Source organism: Podarcis bocagei (assembly GCF_964188305.1).
Source record: "Podarcis bocagei genome assembly, chromosome: 1".
Taxonomy (NCBI): Eukaryota; Metazoa; Chordata; class Lepidosauria; order Squamata; family Lacertidae; genus Podarcis; species Podarcis bocagei.
The window spans coordinates 117,414,614-117,434,800 of NC_138125.1; the positions used below are offsets into that span (position 1 = coordinate 117,414,614).

Sequence of the window (20,187 nt, forward strand, 5' to 3'; positions counted from 1 at the left end):
CCCAATCCACAAACACACTAGATAGAGAGATATCTGATGTGCGGCCCTTGTACATGCAGAAAAGAAAAGAAAATCCTAATATGAAGCAGACCCCAAAAATAGATTACAGAGTTCCTGAATACATTCAAGTAGTAAGACATTACAGACCACATGTTACAGAGGAGCAGTAACTAAAAAACTTTCAGGCAAAGGGTCCCATGTTGGGCAGGCGTCTGAAAGCAGTGAGGAGCTGGATGGGGGCCAATAAACTGAAGCTGAATTCTGGTAAAATGCAAGCACTGTGGATGCAAGTTCCTGTGTGGACAACCTGTTCTGTCAGAGGTTGCAGTCCCCTGAAGGAGCAGGATTGTAGTCTTGGGAACACTCCTGGATTCCATTTTGCCACTGGCATACCAAGTGCTTTCTGTGGCTAGAAATGTTGAGGCCCCGCACAGGCCAGCTACAGCCTTCTCTGGAATGGGATAGCCTGGTCCCAGTTGTTCATGCTAGATTACTGCAATGCACTCTATGTGGACCTGTCCTTGAAGATAACACAAAAGCTGCAGCTAATGCAGCTGCTAGGTTGAGTGCGCAGCCCAATTGTTGCAGGAAATCCGGCCCAGTCTCACAAGTGAACAAAGAATCACATGGAAAAGGGAGTCCAAAGTTTATTTCTGAGCAGAAGTTTGATCCAGTGGGATTGCTCCACAAAGAATGGGCCCAGAACATTGGAGCACACGCCTTTTCATATAGTTTATATGCATTCCAATACATTTCAAATCCTCCATCCAATCAGAATGCTTAGTTCCCCTCTCCCCATTTCCTTATAAGGCACGTAAGTACAGTCATACCTCGGGTTAAAGTTGCTTCAGGTTGAGCATTTTCGGGTTGCACTCCGCAGCAACCCGGAAGTAATGGAATGCATTTCTTCCGGGTTTCGCCGCTCGCGCATGCACAGACGCTCAAAATGATGTCCTGCGCAGAAGCGGCGAATCGCGACTCGCAGATGCGGGTTGCATTTGCTTCAGGATGCGAACAGGGCTCCCAAACGGATCCCGTTCGCATCCAGAGGTACAGACAACGCTGCCTCCCTGTGATTGGTCTGATTTTACCGCAGTGTTGAGGATGTGTACTGTTTCCTTATGTATATGTTTCCTTGTGATTGGTTAGAGTTTGCCACAAAGCTGAGCATGCTCAGAACGCCAAAACCTTATTTGGTGTGTGTAATTCCCTGTAATGCATTACATCACAATGGTACCATGTGCCACAGGTCCTGAAAGTTCTGTGCTGACTGCCAGTGAGCTACTGAACCCACTTCAGGCAGTTGGTGCTGGTGCAGAAAACTCTAAACAGTTTGCTTAAGTATCTAAAAGACCACCTCACCCGGTAACAACAATCTGAGACCTTAGAATCAGCAGGAGAGGCTCTGTTGGTACTGCTGCCATGTGGTGCTGCCCAGTTAATGCCCTCTCAAGTAAGGTGCATTTGTCTCACTCTTTATTAAGATGGGAGGAGGAATTTAAAGACATACCTGATGGCTGAAATATACTGTTTCTGGCAACCTTGAAACTGCTAGATGTGAGGTTATTAGACTGTTTTTAAATGTTTCTAGATATTCTTAAATGTTTTTAAATATTCTGTTTTTATTTTTTATCGTATTGTTTAGCTTTGGTGTTTGTTGCCCTGGGCCACTTTGAGAGGAAGGAAGAGATGGAAAATAAATAAACGATCTTGTTTTGCAGCCATCCTTAACTATGATTTAGGTATTCAAACAATGCTTAGCCATGGTTTGTGAAAACAAACAACAGTTGGTCCTTATGTCTGCATAGGGAGATTATGTATTTGTTTCTTCAGTACACACAAAAACCAGCAAACTAAAATTGTGTCCTACAATACAAACGCATTCAAATCAAACAATATACAAGGTGGGTCATGAAATGCGGGGGGGGGGGGAGTGGGTCAAATTATTTTTCATTACATCTGCTCCTCTTTTCATAATTGCAGTGTTGTTGTGCCTGTTGTCATTGTATCTGGCAGGGCAGCTCTGCTGGCTGGTGACAGAAAAGCAAACAAGAATATTGTCTGAAATATAATACATGGCTCTAGTTCTGCTGTTACGCAGGATAATCCTTGAGTGCAATGAGAATACTGCTGAATTACATCACCACACAAAGTAATGAGTTGCCTTACGCTTATTCTCTTACCATCTGGCTCCTTCATTGATGCAAGCCAGTAAGGGGAAAGGGTATATAATTTTGTCAAGATCAGGTAACAGAAAGCTACAATTAAAGTTCACAGCACTTCATGCATCCATATTAAAACATTAAAAGAATTCCCAAACTTCTATTACAAATCATGTAATTTTAACAATCCAGAGCTAAGAAAGAAATATGTACATAAAGAGAATTCAAAGTAATGTCTTGTGCCTGCCTCGAGCCATTAAAAGCATCTGAAAATATGTTCTCAGAAGGTTCTCAGTAGTGAATTTCCTTATGCTCCTTTCATATAATCCCTAATTCAAATTGGTAAGTAGGAAATAACTGAGAGCAAAACACTGAAATTTTATTTGCTGTTCATTTCTTAGTATACTGTACTTTTGTTTTGCTTCTCTCTTGTTAAATTTGCAAATCAAAAAATGGCGTTAAAAATCATCCCCCCAAAAATATAATTACATTTATATGGACTATTTCAGGGGTTCCTAGATTGTGGTCTGTGAGCATCATTCAAGTGCTTGTGGATCAATGGTTGAAGGGAGAAGATGGTGCATCCATCTCTTTAAATATGTATATTAAATTTTAATTACATTTTAGTGCGCCTTTAATTTCTTATATTGTGTTTTATTGTATTCTATAGAATTTAGTTTGTAATGCAACAAAATAAAATATCTATGAAATTAGAAAGCAATTAAAATACAATTAAACTCATGCAGCATTTAGCACAGTGCATTACACTTGCTCAACAGACTGATGATGATGTGGTCCTCCAAGACCCTCGACAATTTTTAAGTGGTCCATGGGAGGGGACGTTTGGGAAACACTGGACTATCTTCCTTTTTCTTGAGCTTCCTGCTTAGACAAAGCATCACATTCAAACATATGTTCTAGAGATGGAATGTGGGGTTTCAAGGTAGATGACTGCTTGTACAACGCTCAGAGACAACCATCAATACAGTGAAACACTGAAATGAATATGAATATGTTTTTGCATCAATATCTGAAATGAACATGTTTTTGCATCAATATCTCTGTTGAACCTGCTGAATTAGGACAAATGTTCTTCTAAAATGCTGAAACATTACAATGCCTTTGGGTCGTCACTCCACAGTGTGGCACAACCTTATGGATTTCATTTTGTAGGTAGGTTCAGCCCAAACATTAGGCAGAGTGAGGCAGATGTGGCTGGGAGGGAAGGGGGAGTTTGCAGGGATTGGTGACAAGTTGTGTGCCTAACAGTCTAACTGTGCCATCAAAGATAGCTTACTTTCCTCAGGTGTGGTGGAGGACATTGTCCTATCATCGGTGTTTAAGTACAAATCATCTGCAAGACCAGTTGGCTTTAGTACATGGAATGGGAAGGTGTAATGTTTTCACCTCGGGAAACAAAATGTCTTGGTCTGGCCCTGTTTGCAGGAGCCACCTGTTGAAAGTCCCATTGAAAGGTTGTGAGATGGTGTATCTCTGCGGACTGTAAATTTAGAAAGTAGCAGACCCAAAGCTTTGTGTTTTTTATATTGTGATTTTATGTTGTGAACCGCACTGAGATCTATGGGTATAGGGCAGAAGAAGAAGATGAAAAAGAAGATGAAGAAGATGCTTACAAAGACAACCAAAGGCTGGTGAATTTAAAATAGTACACACACCAAACTGCTGCCCAGTTCTACTTCCCATAATGCTCTTGAGCCCTAGTACAAATTTTGGAGTGGACTCCTGCATTGCAGGGAGTTGGACTAGATGGTGCTCAAGGTTCCTTCCAACTCTACAATTTTATGATTATATAATCCTGTAGTTGCTGAGGCTACTTTGAGATAATGGTAACCTTTGGAGAACTGAAACCATCCTAGGTAAAAAGCAGTGCTTTGTAGGTTGTGTTGCAATATATTTTCCAATGAAAATCAGTCTATATGACAGTAGCTGGAGTTAGTTCTGCATGCCCCAGTACATTTGAAAACCTGTGTATAGCCTTTTAAAAATATGACTGAGGTATTTGTTGCGGGAAACACAACATATAAAAAGATCTTCTGTTAACCCATCATTGAATTAATGCCATCTTCACTCCTAGTGGGGATTTCAGATTTAAAAGATTTTGTTCATGTGTTGTTGTTGTTTTTCTTTCCATTGAAGTATCTCACTTGGGTGTTCATTGGTTAAGTGTTTGATATATTTCATAACTGAGTTTATAACTAGTTTAATATATGTCTGGGCTTTGTTTGTTTTCAACAGGTTTCATGTACAGTAGATGAGGAATGAAGTGAATCAAAGCCAGTAGTAGGTTATCACTGATATTGCAGGCATCCCCATTGCCAATATCAGCCTTTCTCTTCAGTACGCCTCTGTCTATCATGTCGTAGTCTTTTGTTTTTTGCCTTGGGCCTTTTCAGCAGCACAAGCTATGCAGTAAACATAGTTACAGTCCAAAAAATTAAAGGGACACTATCTATTTGAAAGTTGCGTAGCCATTTGAAAGCTTAACAAACAGTCATGGTAATTTAAAGGTCTATTGACCCCAGAAAATATCTGCTTCTCAATTTCCATGGGCCTTGTCCTCACATGCTGCTTCAGCCCTTGGAAACTAGGTTGTGTAAACCACACGCAAGTCAACCCGAGCTTCTTGGAGACCTGGAAGAATAAATAAGTATGTGTAAATAAATTAAAAATACTTAGGTAATAAGAACAGCAGCTGAGATGGTGGCTCAAGCTCTCCCAACCCTTCCCTTGTCCATTTCCTCACAAGTAATGAGTGAACCAAGAGAAACTGCATTTGTTTGAATATGAGAGATCCCCGACCCTTTGACAAAGAAGCTGGAGAAAACAGGAGAGAGAAAAGAAATGGGGACAGCGCCGAATCTTAACCACTAGACCACCAGGCATTTGGATCATTTCCCTCCAAAAGAATTGATAATATCAATATTTAATGGTTTCATCAAGGTATCTTCCAAACATTTAAAATAAAATCACCTTTTTCAAAAAAGAAAGAGGGTTATATTTCCTTCTATCCTCCCAGGTAGATTTAGCATCTGGAAATGAAATACAGTCATACCTTGGGATAAATACGCTTCAGGATAAATATTTTCGGGTTGCACTCCGTGGCGGCCCGGAAGTAACAGAGCGCATTACTTCCGTGTTTTGCCGCTCGCGCATGCACAGTCAAAATGAAGTCATGTGCATGCACGGAAACGGCAACCCATGAACACGCAGATGTGCAGTCGCGTCTTACGTTCCGTTCAGGATGCAAACGGCTCTGGAACGGATCCCGTTCGCGTCCCAGGGTACCACTGTAGCTTCAGAGCAGGCCCCATCTGTTGACACAGGTTTCATATATAGCGAGTGGCAGGACACACTGCATGTCTTAAGTTCAACAATTGTTTATTTAAACCTACAGAACACAACGTAACTGAATAATGTACGGGTTACTGATTGCCTTCTTGACCAGAACTGTCTAGGACTTTTAATAACTTAGTGCAGGGGTGGGAAAACTCTGACACACTGACCAGAGTTGGCCCACCAGGGGTTCAAATTTGGTCTCTAAGGCTGTTTTCTCCAAACCACCCCTCCTCACCCCACCCCACCCCATCATATATGATGATAGATTGTCTAGCATCATACATGGTGAAAGGCAGTACAGCTGAAGCCTCCTAGGTCACCTGCACAGATCATACACCTGATACCTGCAGAAAGCAGGCTTTAGCTGTGTGGGATGCTTTGAAGTTCCAATCAAAGCTCCTAATCATCTGACACCAAGTGATTGACAGGTGGGCAGCCCCACCCACTTGTCCAATTTACAGCCACCAAAATGGTTCCCTGCCTCTGACTTAGTGGACCTAACCTCTCCCTCAGGCTTTGCATCCAAAAGTTAAAGCATTATTTCCTGTTCCTCTCACATCCTAGTCCGAGCCATTCTGGGCTTCATCTTAAAGAAGCAGTATAAATATTCTGTACATAGAGCACATGGTTTGTTTTTCTATAGCTTCTAGAAAACTAAAAGCAGCTCCAAAATAGATAGCGGTGCTCAGAAATGCAATGTGAGGAATACAGAAAACACATTGTACAGTTTACTTCAAATACCTCCCTACCGAAAGAAAAAATAAATATTTTTTTTAAATAAAATTGTAAAGGATGGTGACGGTGCAAAACCTCCATCAACCTTTTTAATAGCAACCCACCATACAGCAACTTGTTAATATTTAATAAAAGCATATATCTCAAACAAAATGACCAATTCAAAAGGTGAATTGTTGTTTTTAATTGGTTTAACTTTAAATGGAGCAGTGTCTCTTTAAGTACTGTACATGTAAAAGTAATGATTATTCAATTAACAGTACAATCCTAAGTTTACTTACTTGGAAATATATCCTGCTGAACTCAGCGGGACTTACTTCAAAGTAAACATGTTTAAGATTGGGCTGCCAATTAATCAGATTCCCTCTTTGTGTGGTGCCTAATAATAATGAAAAGGATGTATACTTTTGCAAGCAGTCATCCTTAGCATTTCTGCTATAAATATTATAGCCAGTATTTTAACAATTTATCCTAAGTTTCTAGATATCCCCCTCCCCATGCTAACTCTTTTCTTTTCTTTTTTTAAAGAAGTTTCTGCACAGTCCCCTACCAAAAAGTACAATATAGAAATACAGTATGTTTTATTCCTTTTCCAGGTGGAAAAGTTGGTGTTTTGCATCACATGCACCTTAAGCCTATCTGCTGGGTCTTAATGGCTGTTTTTCCTAGTGCGAATCCATGAGGGCTGTGTTGCTGAACACAGATGTACTTGTGTGTTTTCCCTTCCGTTCCATCTGTTCCTACCCATCACTTGCACCCAAGTGACGAGGCTTTGTTATTACACAATGTCCCTAGGTGACTTTTCAATGGCACCTAGTTTCACTGAGACTAATACAGTTGTCCTTCCTATAGCAACAAGGATTTAACAACACCCAGAGGGTTTGGAACCCAGCAGAGGTGTTGAGGAAAGTTTGTGCACTTGGTTTTATGGCTTGTTTTCACTTTTAACACAATGAGCAATTGTGTAATCCATGTCGGCCACGGTATTCTTAACAGTACCACCTGCATGATACAAGAAATGTCCCTTGCATTGTATTTCTATATGTGAGATGCCAAGTTGTGGCCATATCTCTGTGCCCTTTATGAAAAGCATGATTTCTTGTTCGCCCCACCTCTAAACATGTCAGGTGGGAGCATTTTGTTGTTGCTGCTGTTAAAATGAGTGGAGTTTATTCCCAATCAATGTGCCTATGGATGGGGGTGTCCTGTGTGTTAGTTTTTATTGCACTTATAATATTAACTTAAATAGTTAATATGTACACTTCAATAATGGCACAGGCATGTCCATGTTCTGTTATTTAAGTTAAGCAAACATTAGGTTTAAATATGTATCAGGAAATGTTTTTAGCTCTCTGACCTCAGTCAAAAATATTTCAGGAACGAATTTGTTATGATAATGCTGTAGTCAATGGATAATTTTCCTATCATATTAACAATGTCTAGGACATTTAATACTGAAAATATCTGGTTTCCCCACCTACCCTTTAATGCCATTATAGGTTTCGCTTTGTTTCTTAAGAAATGCAGCAAGAAAACCCAGTAGACGCCACTGTGCACCTCTGGAAAACAAAATGCACAAAAGCAACCTTATAAAGTTAGCTTGAATCCGATGCATGTCTTTTATACATGTGGAAGTAAGCCACATTGCACATTAAGTTCAGTTTGGCTTACCACCATATAAGTTGGCATTGGATTGAAGCTGAATACAAATGTTCAAAGATTGTAAAACACACCCAATAAATATATACAGCAGCCATCCCTCTAAAGTGGTCTGGCTTTCAAAAAAACACATCCTGTGAGAGGTTGAGTTATGGTATATAGTATGGTGCAATCCCATACATGCCTGCTTAGAAGTAAATCATATTGAGTTCAATGAGATTTACTCCCAGGTAAGTGTCCATAGGATTGCAACCTGACCTGTATAATTTTGCCAGCAAATATGCCTTTTTCCTTAGTATTATGAAAGAACCATACCTTTTAAATTTGAATTTTATATGCTCCAAAATCTATAGCATTGCTATATTTTGAGAAATAAGGGGTTGGAGTGATATCCAACTAAGTTGTACCCAGAGCAAGCCCACTTAATGGATCTACTCTGAGTATGACTAATAATCCAATTATTTTATGCCTTTAGGACTATAGCAATATTTCCCCCATTAATAGCAAGATTTCCCCTATTAATTGCTTGATTAAATAATGAAGTGATGCTCCCCGGAATGAAGCCTTGTGAGGAAACAAATCTGTTTCTACCGTTAAAACAAATGCGGGAGCTCAGTGTGTGTTCATCACTCTCATGCCCATGAGAAATTGATGAATCACATGGTCTGTCTTAATAAACCCCAACACACCTGCTGGCATGGTAGTGATGTAACTATTCGTAGCCTTACGTTGGTACAGGCCTACACAGCTTGCCAGCTCCCAAAATGAATGAAATCTACCAACCATATAAGGTGGCTCAATGGAGGTTCTATAAAACGTCCTGTTGTTGTTTTTCTGCAAGCCCAGGAGTGCAGAACCTTATGAATGAAAGGTGAGTTCCATGCACATAGAAGGACATAATATGTGGCTGGCCAAGTGCATTCACATTGATAGGCCTGCAAGCTGTACTAGGGTACACAGAAGATAAAGACCACCATGCACAACAAGTATATGCACATTATATGCACTTATGTGCAGTGATTTCTGTAGACTTTGGTACTTCTCTCTGTTTAGGACTGCAGCCTTAGCAATCAGACTAATATGCATTTTCTAAATTGGATATATTTACCTCCAAGCAACAGCTTAAGACTTCAGATAGAATTCTGCTAAGAGATTAGTAAAGAGGATGGTCCTCTTTTTGTATACCATAAAAAAAATATATGTTCTGCATTTTTTTAAAAAAATCTCTGTTAATATTTATCTCCTGAATACATTAAAAAGTGAGCTCAATAATATAAAGTGCTACAAAAACTTGTCAGGCAAAGAAATGTGGTGCCTATTATTGAAAGTTGTATAACTTTTTATCTCTCTCTCTCTACATTGTCATCCATCAAGTGATATGAAGTGCAAAGTGTGAGTCTGATTTGTTCTCCTTTGTAGAGCCAGGCCGAGGCCCACTACAAAGGAAGTAAACATGCCAAGAAGGTCAAAGCACTAGAAGCAACGAAAAATAGACCAAAAGCTGGTGCTTCCAAGGACAGCGCAAAGGCTAATGCGAACTGCTCTGCTACACCAGTCCCAGCCAGCATCTCTGACAAATCAGGTCAATTTTCATTCTATACATTCTTTGCTTCTTCTTCTTTTGCGTGAGATTCTCAATGCATGCTTCCTATCCATTACGGTGTTGATAAATACTTTGTGATGAGAAGAACAAAACCGATGGACAGTGTTCATACATTAGCACGACAACTTTTAGGTCTCCAATGTAACTTCTTCTCCACACATGCTTTTCGTGTGTCCCCTAAATCTATTCTGGGGGTTCCTTCAACCTTCCTGGAGCACTTTTAGAGAGCGTGTGAGGGTCATTACACTATTGTAACTGTTCAACTGGATACAGCCCCCGTTTTCTTCAAACCACACAGGTGGAGTATAAGATTCAATATACGTTTTGCAGCTTAATCCAAGTCTCCGATTGCAAAAACGAAAAGCAAAACCAGACCACTCCCCCCCCCCAGGCATATTTCATCCTCCTGTGTAAAGTCGGAGAGTTCTACTTAGACCATATGATGATCATTATCAGAATCATTCATTCTTAGTGCTTCCACCAAGGATACAGTGTGTATTTCAATATGACAAGAAATATCATTACAAAGCTGTCTTTTCTGAAAACGGAAACAGATCAGTTAAAACAGCGGGTCACATTCCCTGTACAGTTTGACCAGCATATCCATTGTCCAGCTGAACGCAGCCATTTAGGTTGTGGATGAGGACAAGCAAAGATGAAATTGCCCAGTAGAGATGTGGCAATAGTGCTACTTCCCTGTCTACATTAAAATCTACCATCAAAACGGTGGGTTTCAATTGAGTGCAGGAGGTGAGATGGTGTGACAGTCCTGCCTTTGGGGTATGAACAAGGGAGCAAACAGTGCTTCCAAGTGGCATCAAACAAATCCTGCTTTGCTGTCTATGAGCTTTCATTTGTCTGTGGCTCCATGCTCTGAGCTTGTTAACACTGTCAGTTATATTGAGATGGAGATGATAACCTTAGTCACTTGTGTTTGTAAGAGAAAATCATTTTTATCAAAAGTGATGTGAAGTGGAGAAATAGAGCCATCGGAAAGCTTCTTGACTGTCTTGTTTTCATCCTGGGATAAATGTGGCATAGCCAACCGAGGTATGCAAAGATGGATGAAGTTATCTACATTTGTAGTGAATTATCTATGGTAACAACTTGCAGAGAGTCATCTAGCTTCCTGTGTTGGAATTCTGCTTGGGTCAGAGGAATGTGCCACAGCGTAGGCACCGGCAGATATTCCTGTCGACCTCCCCGCGTCTCCACTCTGCTGATAAGCAGGCGAGGTCCCGGCGATTCATCTCAGATGTGTGAGAGGAACACACCGTTCACCCTCTCTCCCCTTTGGTGTCCCCCAGCAGGGGAAAGAAGCAGACAGAAAACTATTTACATCCTTTATTTCTGTCTCTCATATCAGTACAGAGAAACACGTCTGCACTCGACAACAGCAAGAAGAAACTCCACCCATGTACTTCCAGTACAGGTCATATGACACATACACTGAGCTAACATCCGGTGCTCAGTACGGATTGGACTGCCCCTTTGTTCCCATGGCAACAGTCACAAACATCCTGTCTGGCTTTCCAGCCACAAGCAGCTGACTGAGCTGCTGGAGCCTTTGCTTGCTGCAGCATTGGTGCTTTATGGTAACATACTCCCCCTAAAGTATCAATGCGTGCTGCGAGCAAAGCATCATCCAGAGAAGAAAACAAACAGTTGTTATACTTATAACATTCCCCTGTTGTTTCAGTTCCACCCTTGGAACTACCCGCCACTGGTTTTACCAATGTACCTCTCTGGTTGTGTGACTTCACATTTCCTTGGTTAACAACTCTCTGTTGTGCCTTTGTCTCTGACTCAGACACAGCTTCAATCTGTCCTTGATCGTTTACAACAGCAACATATGCAAGGTTAGCAAACTCCTTTGAATACCTCTTGGGTGGTACACCCTTCGTTGCTCTCTCAGACCTTCGTAAGAGCTGCTGCTCTTCCCTGCTTTCTGGTTCAGCCTCTGAACACTCTGGAGAACACTCTGGTTCAGCCTCTGAACACTCTGGAGAACCAGTACTAAGCTTAATCAGTGGTTTATCCTCCTTTTCTGAGGGTCTAGTCATTATTTGAGATTTCCTCTCAATGACTGTGACAACTGAGCTGTCTGAACTATCAGTGTCATCATCATCAGTACCACTGAACCCAATAAGATCAAACTCATCATCATCATCATCAGAATCATCTGTGGAAAAAGTGTGAACAATCACTCTCTCCCGTTCAGGAGCACTCTCTAGAAACTTTGTGAGAATCACCTGACCAGATTCAGACAAAATTACTCTGTAGAGACCTTTTTCATAGCCTACAAAGATGCCTCTGGCATTCTTTACCCCACTTGGAGCTTCTGTTCTCACATGAGACCCGAAAACCTTGAAATAGGCAACAGAAGGTTTTCTATTAAACAGCTTCTCAAAAGGAGAACATCCCAACTCTGTTGAGACTTTTCTCAACCACACATGAAGATAGGACGCTAGCGATTCGGCCCAATATTCATGTGGCAAATGTGAACTCAGCAATTGCGCATGCATCCCCTTTTGCAATTCTTTGTTCACCCTAACACAGACACATTTCTTCCATGCTTCTTCGGAACTAGCAAGTTTGTGTCTTATCCCTTTTCCATCCAGGAACCTCTGGAAATCCTGTAAAAGAAAAACTGGCTTGTCATCTGTGAAAAGACAATCAATGTTAGCATCATGCATGTTGAACTCAAAAGGGTCTTGTCAGAAGGTGCATCCCATGATGCTACACCATTCTGACGTCATTTTTAGAAGCTCGGGCGGAGCTTGGGCAAAGTTTGCCAGTCCCACTTCGAACTTTGTGGGGAAAAGACGTGGGCTTGGAATGGCTGCTAATAGCCCTGGAAAAACCTGAGAAATGTTGGAATAAATGCTGTATATAGACAAACCTGGACTCAGTGTGAGTTTGTCTGGAAGCCAAGCAACGTGACAGTTTACACCGCTGTGCAAAAACTCTGCTTAGCCGTGACGGAGAGCTCGGAGCAGAGCATGCGGCAGAAGAAGCGTGCCGGGCAGGGAAGAGCTAATTGAGGGCCATAAATCAATTAGCGGGGGTCACGGCTGATAAAATACGTCACAATGCATACTTTTAACCTTGTCACAAAACTCCTGAAACTTTTCTAAAGTTTCCTGCGGTTTCTTCATCAAGTAAACCCAAGAATAATTAGTGTAACAATCAACACACACAAGGTAATATTTTGCACCGCCTCTAGATGGTTCTAGAGGACCAATCACATCAGCATACACCCGCTGAAAAGCTCTGTGGACCTTCTTAGCCACCTTCTTGGTACTCACACTGGTCACACCTGCAAGAGAAATTTCGTTAGAATCAGAAGTATTACATTTCATGTAATCACTTTGATCAAAAGTCAACAAATACAGTCCATCTTTCTCTTTGGCAGTAAGAAACAGTTCTCCATCTTTGTAGATCTTGCATCTTTTAGCATCATAGTACAGTTTTAGTCCCTTCTTTGCAATCTGCGAAGCACTCAGCAGACTAAATTTCAGTTCTGGAACCAGGTAAACATCGCTTATAGTCAAGTTCAGACTCTCAAGATACACAGTTCCAATTCCGGTCGCTTCCAGTTCTTGACCGTTGGCTTGTTTCACAGTGAAGCTTTGCTTCTTCAACGTCGAAAACAGTCCTCTGTGTGGGCAGAGATGCTTCGTGGCGCCCGTGTCGATTATGAATGCGTTTCCAACATCTGGCGTGGTTCCTTTCGCCATCATAGCCTTTGCAGGTTTCATCTGGCACATGGTACGGCTTTTGCTTGACGCCTCAGGCTTTGTAGAGCTGTTCTTGGCTCCTTTTGACTGTCGCGGCTTCTTACAGTTTCGCTGTAGATGCCCAGTCTGTCCACAATTATAGCATCGGACGGCACTCAATGCTACGGCATGCTCTCCAGTAGCACCACCAGTGGGAAGATTTGAACTCTGTTCTTGCCTCCCTCTGTCTTTCACTTCCAGTGCAGCAAGTCTGTCGTGTTCGTTCAGGACCACAGCACACACCCTTTCCGCGGTTAGCTGCGCGGCAGGTAGCGAACCAAGCTGACTGGCAACAACCTTGTAGGTGCGACTAAGGCTGTTTATCATCATGAAGCAAAACACTTCCTCCTGTAGACGGAAATTGCGTTCCACCATCTGTTGACGCAGATACTTCATCTCTGTCAGGTGCGCTTGAACATCTCCATCAGGCGCTAATCTCAGATTGGTCAACTTCTCAAAATATAGCAACGCTGAAGAACCAGCATCTCTCTGATGCGTTGTACGCAGCGCGTTCCAAACCTCTTGCGCAAATTCCAAATGCTGTATATGCACAAGCTGCGCATCTGAGACACACAGAATTATAGCAGTCCTAGCCTTCACATTCTGTGACTCCCAAGCACGCGTTGGTGCTGCTGGGATGGGATTCTCAATCACCCCAAACAGTCTCTGATTCTGCAGCAGGGCCTTCATCTTAATAGACCAAGATGAATAATTGTCATTGGTCAGGAGGGGTGGAGAAGGCAAGCCTCCCCCCTTCTTGGCATCCATTTTGAGTCCTTGCATTGACTCTAAAAGACAAGCCTCTAAAATCCAATAGCTGGCTTGTTTACTCTCTTAACACCTGGCAACTCTGACACTGGCTGCGTTGGAAAGTCCCTTCCAGCAGTTCGTGAGGACCTAGTCATAACAAAACTTTGTTTACGCCTCTCTGAGGCATAGTCTGACTGTCCAGCCCTCTCGAGTAGCTTTCCATTTCTCCTCTCTGAGGCACAGCCTTCTGAAGGACGTTGCTTAGCAACAGCGCATTCCTTTCCTCGGACAGGAAACCACAAAAATGCCTGGTATGCAGGCCTCTTCTAAGTTGGAGCTGCTTTCCCACACTCGCTGTCCGTGAAGCAGTGAATGAATCAATCTGCATTCACACTTCTAAGCCCTTAAAGTCTCATACCTTGAGCATCGGCTTGGCTTTCAGCTTCTTCTGGTCAGCTTCTGGCTGCAGAGAATCAGCCTCTCACTTCAGGCTTCCATGGAGCAGAGGAGGACAATTCACCAGCCTCTCATGCAGATGTCCGATGGATCGAAGAAAACAGCAACCATCCGAAGGCTGCCACTGTTGGAATTCTGCTTGGGTCAGAGGAATGTGCCACAGCGTAGGCACCGGCAGATATTCCTGTCGACCTCCCCGCGTCTCCACTCTGCTGATAAGCAGGCGAGGTCCCGGCGATTCATCTCAGATGTGTGAGAGGAACACACCGTTCACCCTCTCTCCCCTTTGGTGTCCCCCAGGAGGGGAAAGAAGCAGACAGAAAACTATTTACATCCTTTATTTCTGTCTCTCATATCAGTACAGAGAAACACGTCTGCACTCGACAACAGCAAGAAGAAACTCCACCCATGTACTTCCAGTACAGGTCATATGACACATACACTGAGCTAACATCCGGTGCTCAGTACGGATTGGACTGCCCCTTTGTTCCCATGGCAACAGTCACAAACATCCTGTCTGGCTTTCCAGCCACAAGCAGCTGACTGAGCTGCTGGAGCCTTTGCTTGCTGCAGCATTGGTGCTTTATGGTAACATCCTGGAGGTAAATGCCAGCTCTTTGATACGGTAACCAGAAGAAGAAAAATACATGCTGGTTGTGATCTAAAGACATGAACACTCAACAGTGAGCTGCTCATGGCACTGCTGCAAGCAATTAAAACTTCATCTGCTTGCGAACCAATTGATGGCCAGTGTTGTGAAACCTAATGAGCTGCTTCCCTTTCTCCTGATAGTAGGGAAAGGTGTTACAAAATTGAGCACCCCCTTGCTCCACAGCTGCCAAATAGGTGATTAGAGCTGAGAGGGCTGCTAATTTCAACTGATGCTTAAACACACACACACACACACACAGAGAGAGAGAGAGAGAGAGAGAGAGAGAGAGAGAGAGAGAGAGCCCTTAGTACTGGATACAGGGATTTAGTACCACGGTTCATAAACACAGCATCCTTCTAGAGGTGTGGTTCCTCATCCAGCGGGGGATACGTATATGTGTGGAATGGATTGCTTTCACACATATGCCGCTGTCACTGGATAAGTGTGCGTGCCCCAGAGTGGCTCGGAATAATGAGCAAGAGGGCTGGGGGTCGGGGCTGGGGTCTTGCCTATGTAGCCAGTGCCCCGGGACACTCTGGTGTTTATTCACAATAATAAGCCTGCAGCAAATAACCTCTGACTCTTCCACAGATATCTGGAAGCAAATAGCCATGTAAACAAGCCCATAGGTGCTCCCTATAGCACATTTCTCAAGCTCTTGCTTGGTAATGTTGACAGCAAAATCTAGTGGGAAGCCATGCTCTGGTCTTTCTGCATAAACCAGTAAACCTTGGTAAACCTCATGAATAGTCCTGAAACATTACAGTCCCTTATAGAGTAGACCATAGAGGCATCATTAGTTCCACATGCAGTGGAACGAAACAGGCTGCTATTTCTTTTTGAATCATATTAAGTAGATGTTATGAAATATATTCCTACCCCACACAACCCTTACTTTTATTTATAAATGCCAGCTTAAATGTGGACTCTGAGAAGAAATGTTTTGCACTTCACAAATTGTGCTTTGGATAGTAGGGTCGTGGGTTGGGACTCAGGACCAGCAACTGAGTTACAGCTGCCCATCACTGAAAATGGTTAAAATATGGTTAAAAACTGGGACTCGGGCTACATGATTGAGCTAAGGGGTGGTCTGAAGTCTGCAAAGGTTGACGTCCACTGCAAGGTCTTATTTATATTTATCTATTGCTCTTCTCTCTCTCCCTTGAGAACTCTGTGACTTAGCTTAATATTAGGACTCTTCTACACAGCTGCAATTATAACGTTATAAGTGCATTATAAAAATGTGACACCAGATGGCAATGTAGAGCTCAATGGCAAATCACACACACACACACACACACACACACACACACACACATATATATATATATATATATATATATATATATATATATATATATATAATAGCGGGGGGTTTTCATAACATTTTCATAGCATTTTTTATATCTGTGTAGATCCAGCCTTAGAGTTAGTTACTAGCCCAATTGGTTCAGGGATCATGTACCAAATGGAAACTTGCAACTTGGAAAGACAACCACATGGGACCACCTACCCATGAAGTGGAGATGGTTTTAAGAAAGTATCTTCAGCCACACTTGCTCAGAAATTCAAAGCAGCCATCTTTGCCCGTCCCCCCAATTCAATGTCCCTGGCAGCCTTAGGAACTAGAGGCTGATGGAAGGAAGCAAAAGTGGTGTCTCCAAGAATTAGTAATTCAGTTTTAATTTATACCCCATAAAACCAATCTTAGCTGTGTGAAGATGATAAAAAATAACCCCTATAATAAAGACATATAACACATGTGCACACACATTCACAAATTCTCTCCAGGCAGAATAAACTGAATTAAATAGTCAAGATACTTAGCTTCATGAGCTACTGAACAAGATGAGTGCCCCAGCTGCACCTGTTTACTTATCAAATGAAAATAAGGATCCTTTGATCACACATTCTAAATCAAAACAAATATACTTCAGAGTTGGAGGGTCACAAATTTGAATTCCACATTTTTGTATCTTCCTTTTGTGATATAAAGCATAAGAAAATAAATGCAAACGTGTTGGGTTTTTTTTTACATAAAAGAGAACAATATATGCTTCTCAGAATATAAATGTAGGGCCTATTGCTCCCTTTGAGCCTCTCTTGCCTATGATCTTGTCTCAGCGATGTCAACTTGGGCTTAGTTGTGAGATTTCAATATTTAGTCCTAACAGTTCTTTTTCTGCAATATTGTTTATGCTGTTGGCATCCGTCTGTCTCAAGGGACAATGGACTGCTTCTCTGGAGGTGAAGACAAACCTCTGTGTTAGCAGCACACAAGTTTTAATTAATTTAATAAATTTTATATTTATGTCTTGCGGTCCGGGCTGCCCAGATGAGAAGACTCCCCTCTCAGCATCGCTGATATGGTCTAAAGCAGAGCAATACGTTTGGCACCAGCTGAGCTGCAGGAGTTGCCAGGAGGAGGCATACAAAGCGCCATCCAGCCACCTTAGGGATTTCATTCTGGATTTCTGTAGTGTTTAGTCCTTAGCCTGTTCTTATCCCAAATATATTCCGCTAGGGAGCAGAGGTGTAGGCCCAGAGCTTTCCTTCTCCTAGATGGGCTACCTTCCCAAGTTAAGGAGCCCCATTGTGCTGGTCCCGGGGGTAAGGTACCGTGAGTGTAGCAGAGTCCACACGAAGAGGAGCGAGGTCTGATGCAGAGAGCCGGGCGGGGAACAGGAACACTGGAACAGGAGGCTGAGCAGGGAACAGGAACACCGGATGGTCGGGAACAGGAGGCCGAGCAGGGAACAGGAGTACTGGATAGTCAGGAACAGGAAGCCGAGCAGGGAACAGGAGTACCGGATAGTCAGGAACAGGAGGCCGAGCAGGGATCAGGATCACAGGAAGGTCCGAAGCCAACAACGACGTTGTTCCCGCAACCTGGGGCCGGGATGAGTGGGCTTTTATCCTTTTCTAAGGTCAGGGGCGGTCCCGACCCCCAGGAGCCCCGCCTACTCTGGCCTTAAGGCGAGCACTCCTCCTGGGGGCAACTAGTTCCCTTCGCCTCTCTGCCCTAAGCCTCTGCAGATCAGGAGAGGCCGAAGGGTTACTGGGCCCTGGAGGAGGCTCACCTGTGGCCACTGAGTCATCAGGCCCCTCTGGGGCCAGGAGGACTTCACCTGGGGCCAGCTCCTGCTGCACTGCCACAGGTGCAGGCTCTTCAGCCTCTAGGCCTTGCCCCAGTTCAGCCGGCCCTGGAGGCGGGGACTCCTGTGCAGGCTGGGATTCCTCTGTTTCATCCTCCGAGTCGGAATCCCAGGCCATCACACCCATCCTCCCCTCACCTCCCTCTACGATAAGTGCAGAGACGACCTTCTTGACCATGGGACCCACTATTGGTCTTGTCCACTCAATCTTCTGGAGCCTGTCTTTGAATGCAAGGGAAGTCCCTAACTCACCAAGGGTTTGAGACCCATCAGCTACCCTCACCTGGTTTAGCTGGCCAGTTGAAGCTGTTCCCAGGGTGTGGCCACTGTCGCATCCTGACAGCTTCTAGGAGCCACAGGTGGAGCTGAGAGCAGGGTGGGGACCAAAGGTGAACGGATTACCCCAGAAGGTGTCTCCCACCAGAGGCATTAAAGGTAAAGGTAAAGGGACCCCGACCATTAGGTCCAGTCGTGACCAACTCTGGGGTTGCAGCGCTCATCTTGCTTTATCGGCCGAGGGAGCCGGTGTACAGCTTCCGGGTCATGTGGCTAGCATGACTAGGCCGCTTCTGGTGAACCAGAGCAGCGCACGGAAACACCATTTACCTTCCCGCCGGAGTGGTACCTATTTATCTACTTGCACTTTGACGTGCTTTCGAACTGCTAGGTTGGCAGGAGCAGGGATCGAGCAACGGAAGCTCACCCCATCGTGGGGATTCGAACCACCAACCTTCTGATCGGCAAGCCCTAGGCTCTGAGGTTTAACCCACAGCGCCACCTGCATCCCACCAGAGGTATTACACCTCCCCTAATACCCCATACAGTTGTCAGTTTCAGATTATTTCCTTGGCTACTAATGCTGTGGAGCACTCATTCTAATCTGTTGAGAAAATGTATTTACCATCTGGAAAATGGGTTGATGGCCCTTGCTTTTATATGCACTATTGAAAAAAGAGGTCCATTCCACCGTGGCACAGAATGTCAGGGTGGTGTGTACAGATATTATTATTATTTTTAAAAAACAAACAACCTTTAAAAGTAGGACATTGCAGGAGTCCCTGTTCTCATGTTGAAGGGAAGCATCTCCTCTTCTGAGCACTAGCTACCAGTCCTTTGCTGGGCAACCAGCACTTCTACATGAGAATCAGCAAGGGGCAGATGCCAAGTTTTCCTTCCCTCAAAAGGACACAGGGCATTGAATGAGCAGACCAAAAGGAAAAGCAGCTTTCATCCCAAAGCATAACTGACGATTTAAGAGATTAACATTGGACTTTCTGCTCTCAGAATTTCGATTCCATGCTTTCATTCCAGGTTTTATCTGTCCACCTGTCTTTCCCTCTCTCACACACACACCTTACATATACTCCCTTTAATTTGCATCACCTCGGAAAATAAGAGCTCCTGTGGTTCCACAGGCATTTCATAATACAGTGGTACCTCGGTTTAAGAAGTCTGGTTTAAGAACGATTTGGTTTATGAACGTCACAAAACCGGAAATAGTGTCCTGGTTTGAGAACTTTACCTCCGTCTAAGTATGGAATCTGAACAGTGGAAGGGCACCGGTGGCGGGAGACCTCATTAGGGAAAGCGCTCCTCGGTTTAAGAACGGACTTCCAGAACAGATTAAGTTTGTAAACCGAGGTACCACTGTAGTTGGGAAAGTGATCTGGATAAATTATTAAGCTGCAACTTTGATAAACCGTTCAGTATCTCTCCCCCCCCACCCCGCCAATCTTTTAGATCGTATGTGATTATTCTCATATTTTAGGATAAGCTGCTAGATTTGCAATCCCCACGGTGGTTGCCTTGATCTCTGTTTGCCCCTTCATCCACTGAAAAGAAGATTGGTACCTCTGGCCAGTTCTTCTTCCCAGGCCCC

At 43.4% G+C, this 20,187-nt stretch overlaps 1 protein-coding gene across 12 annotated transcripts in view; it reads left to right on the forward strand.

Annotated features, from left to right (window-relative positions):
• ZNF385B (zinc finger protein 385B) overlaps positions 1-20,187 on the forward strand; it is a 197,033-nt gene that overhangs the window by 160,455 nt on the left and 16,391 nt on the right. For all 12 annotated transcript variants that reach the window (XM_081178529.1, XM_081178534.1, XM_081178530.1 and 9 more), the window contains one exon: positions 9,333-9,495. In XM_081178529.1, the coding sequence (XP_081034655.1) occupies positions 9,333-9,495 (163 nt within the window). The remainder of the gene's footprint in view (positions 1-9,332; positions 9,496-20,187) is intronic.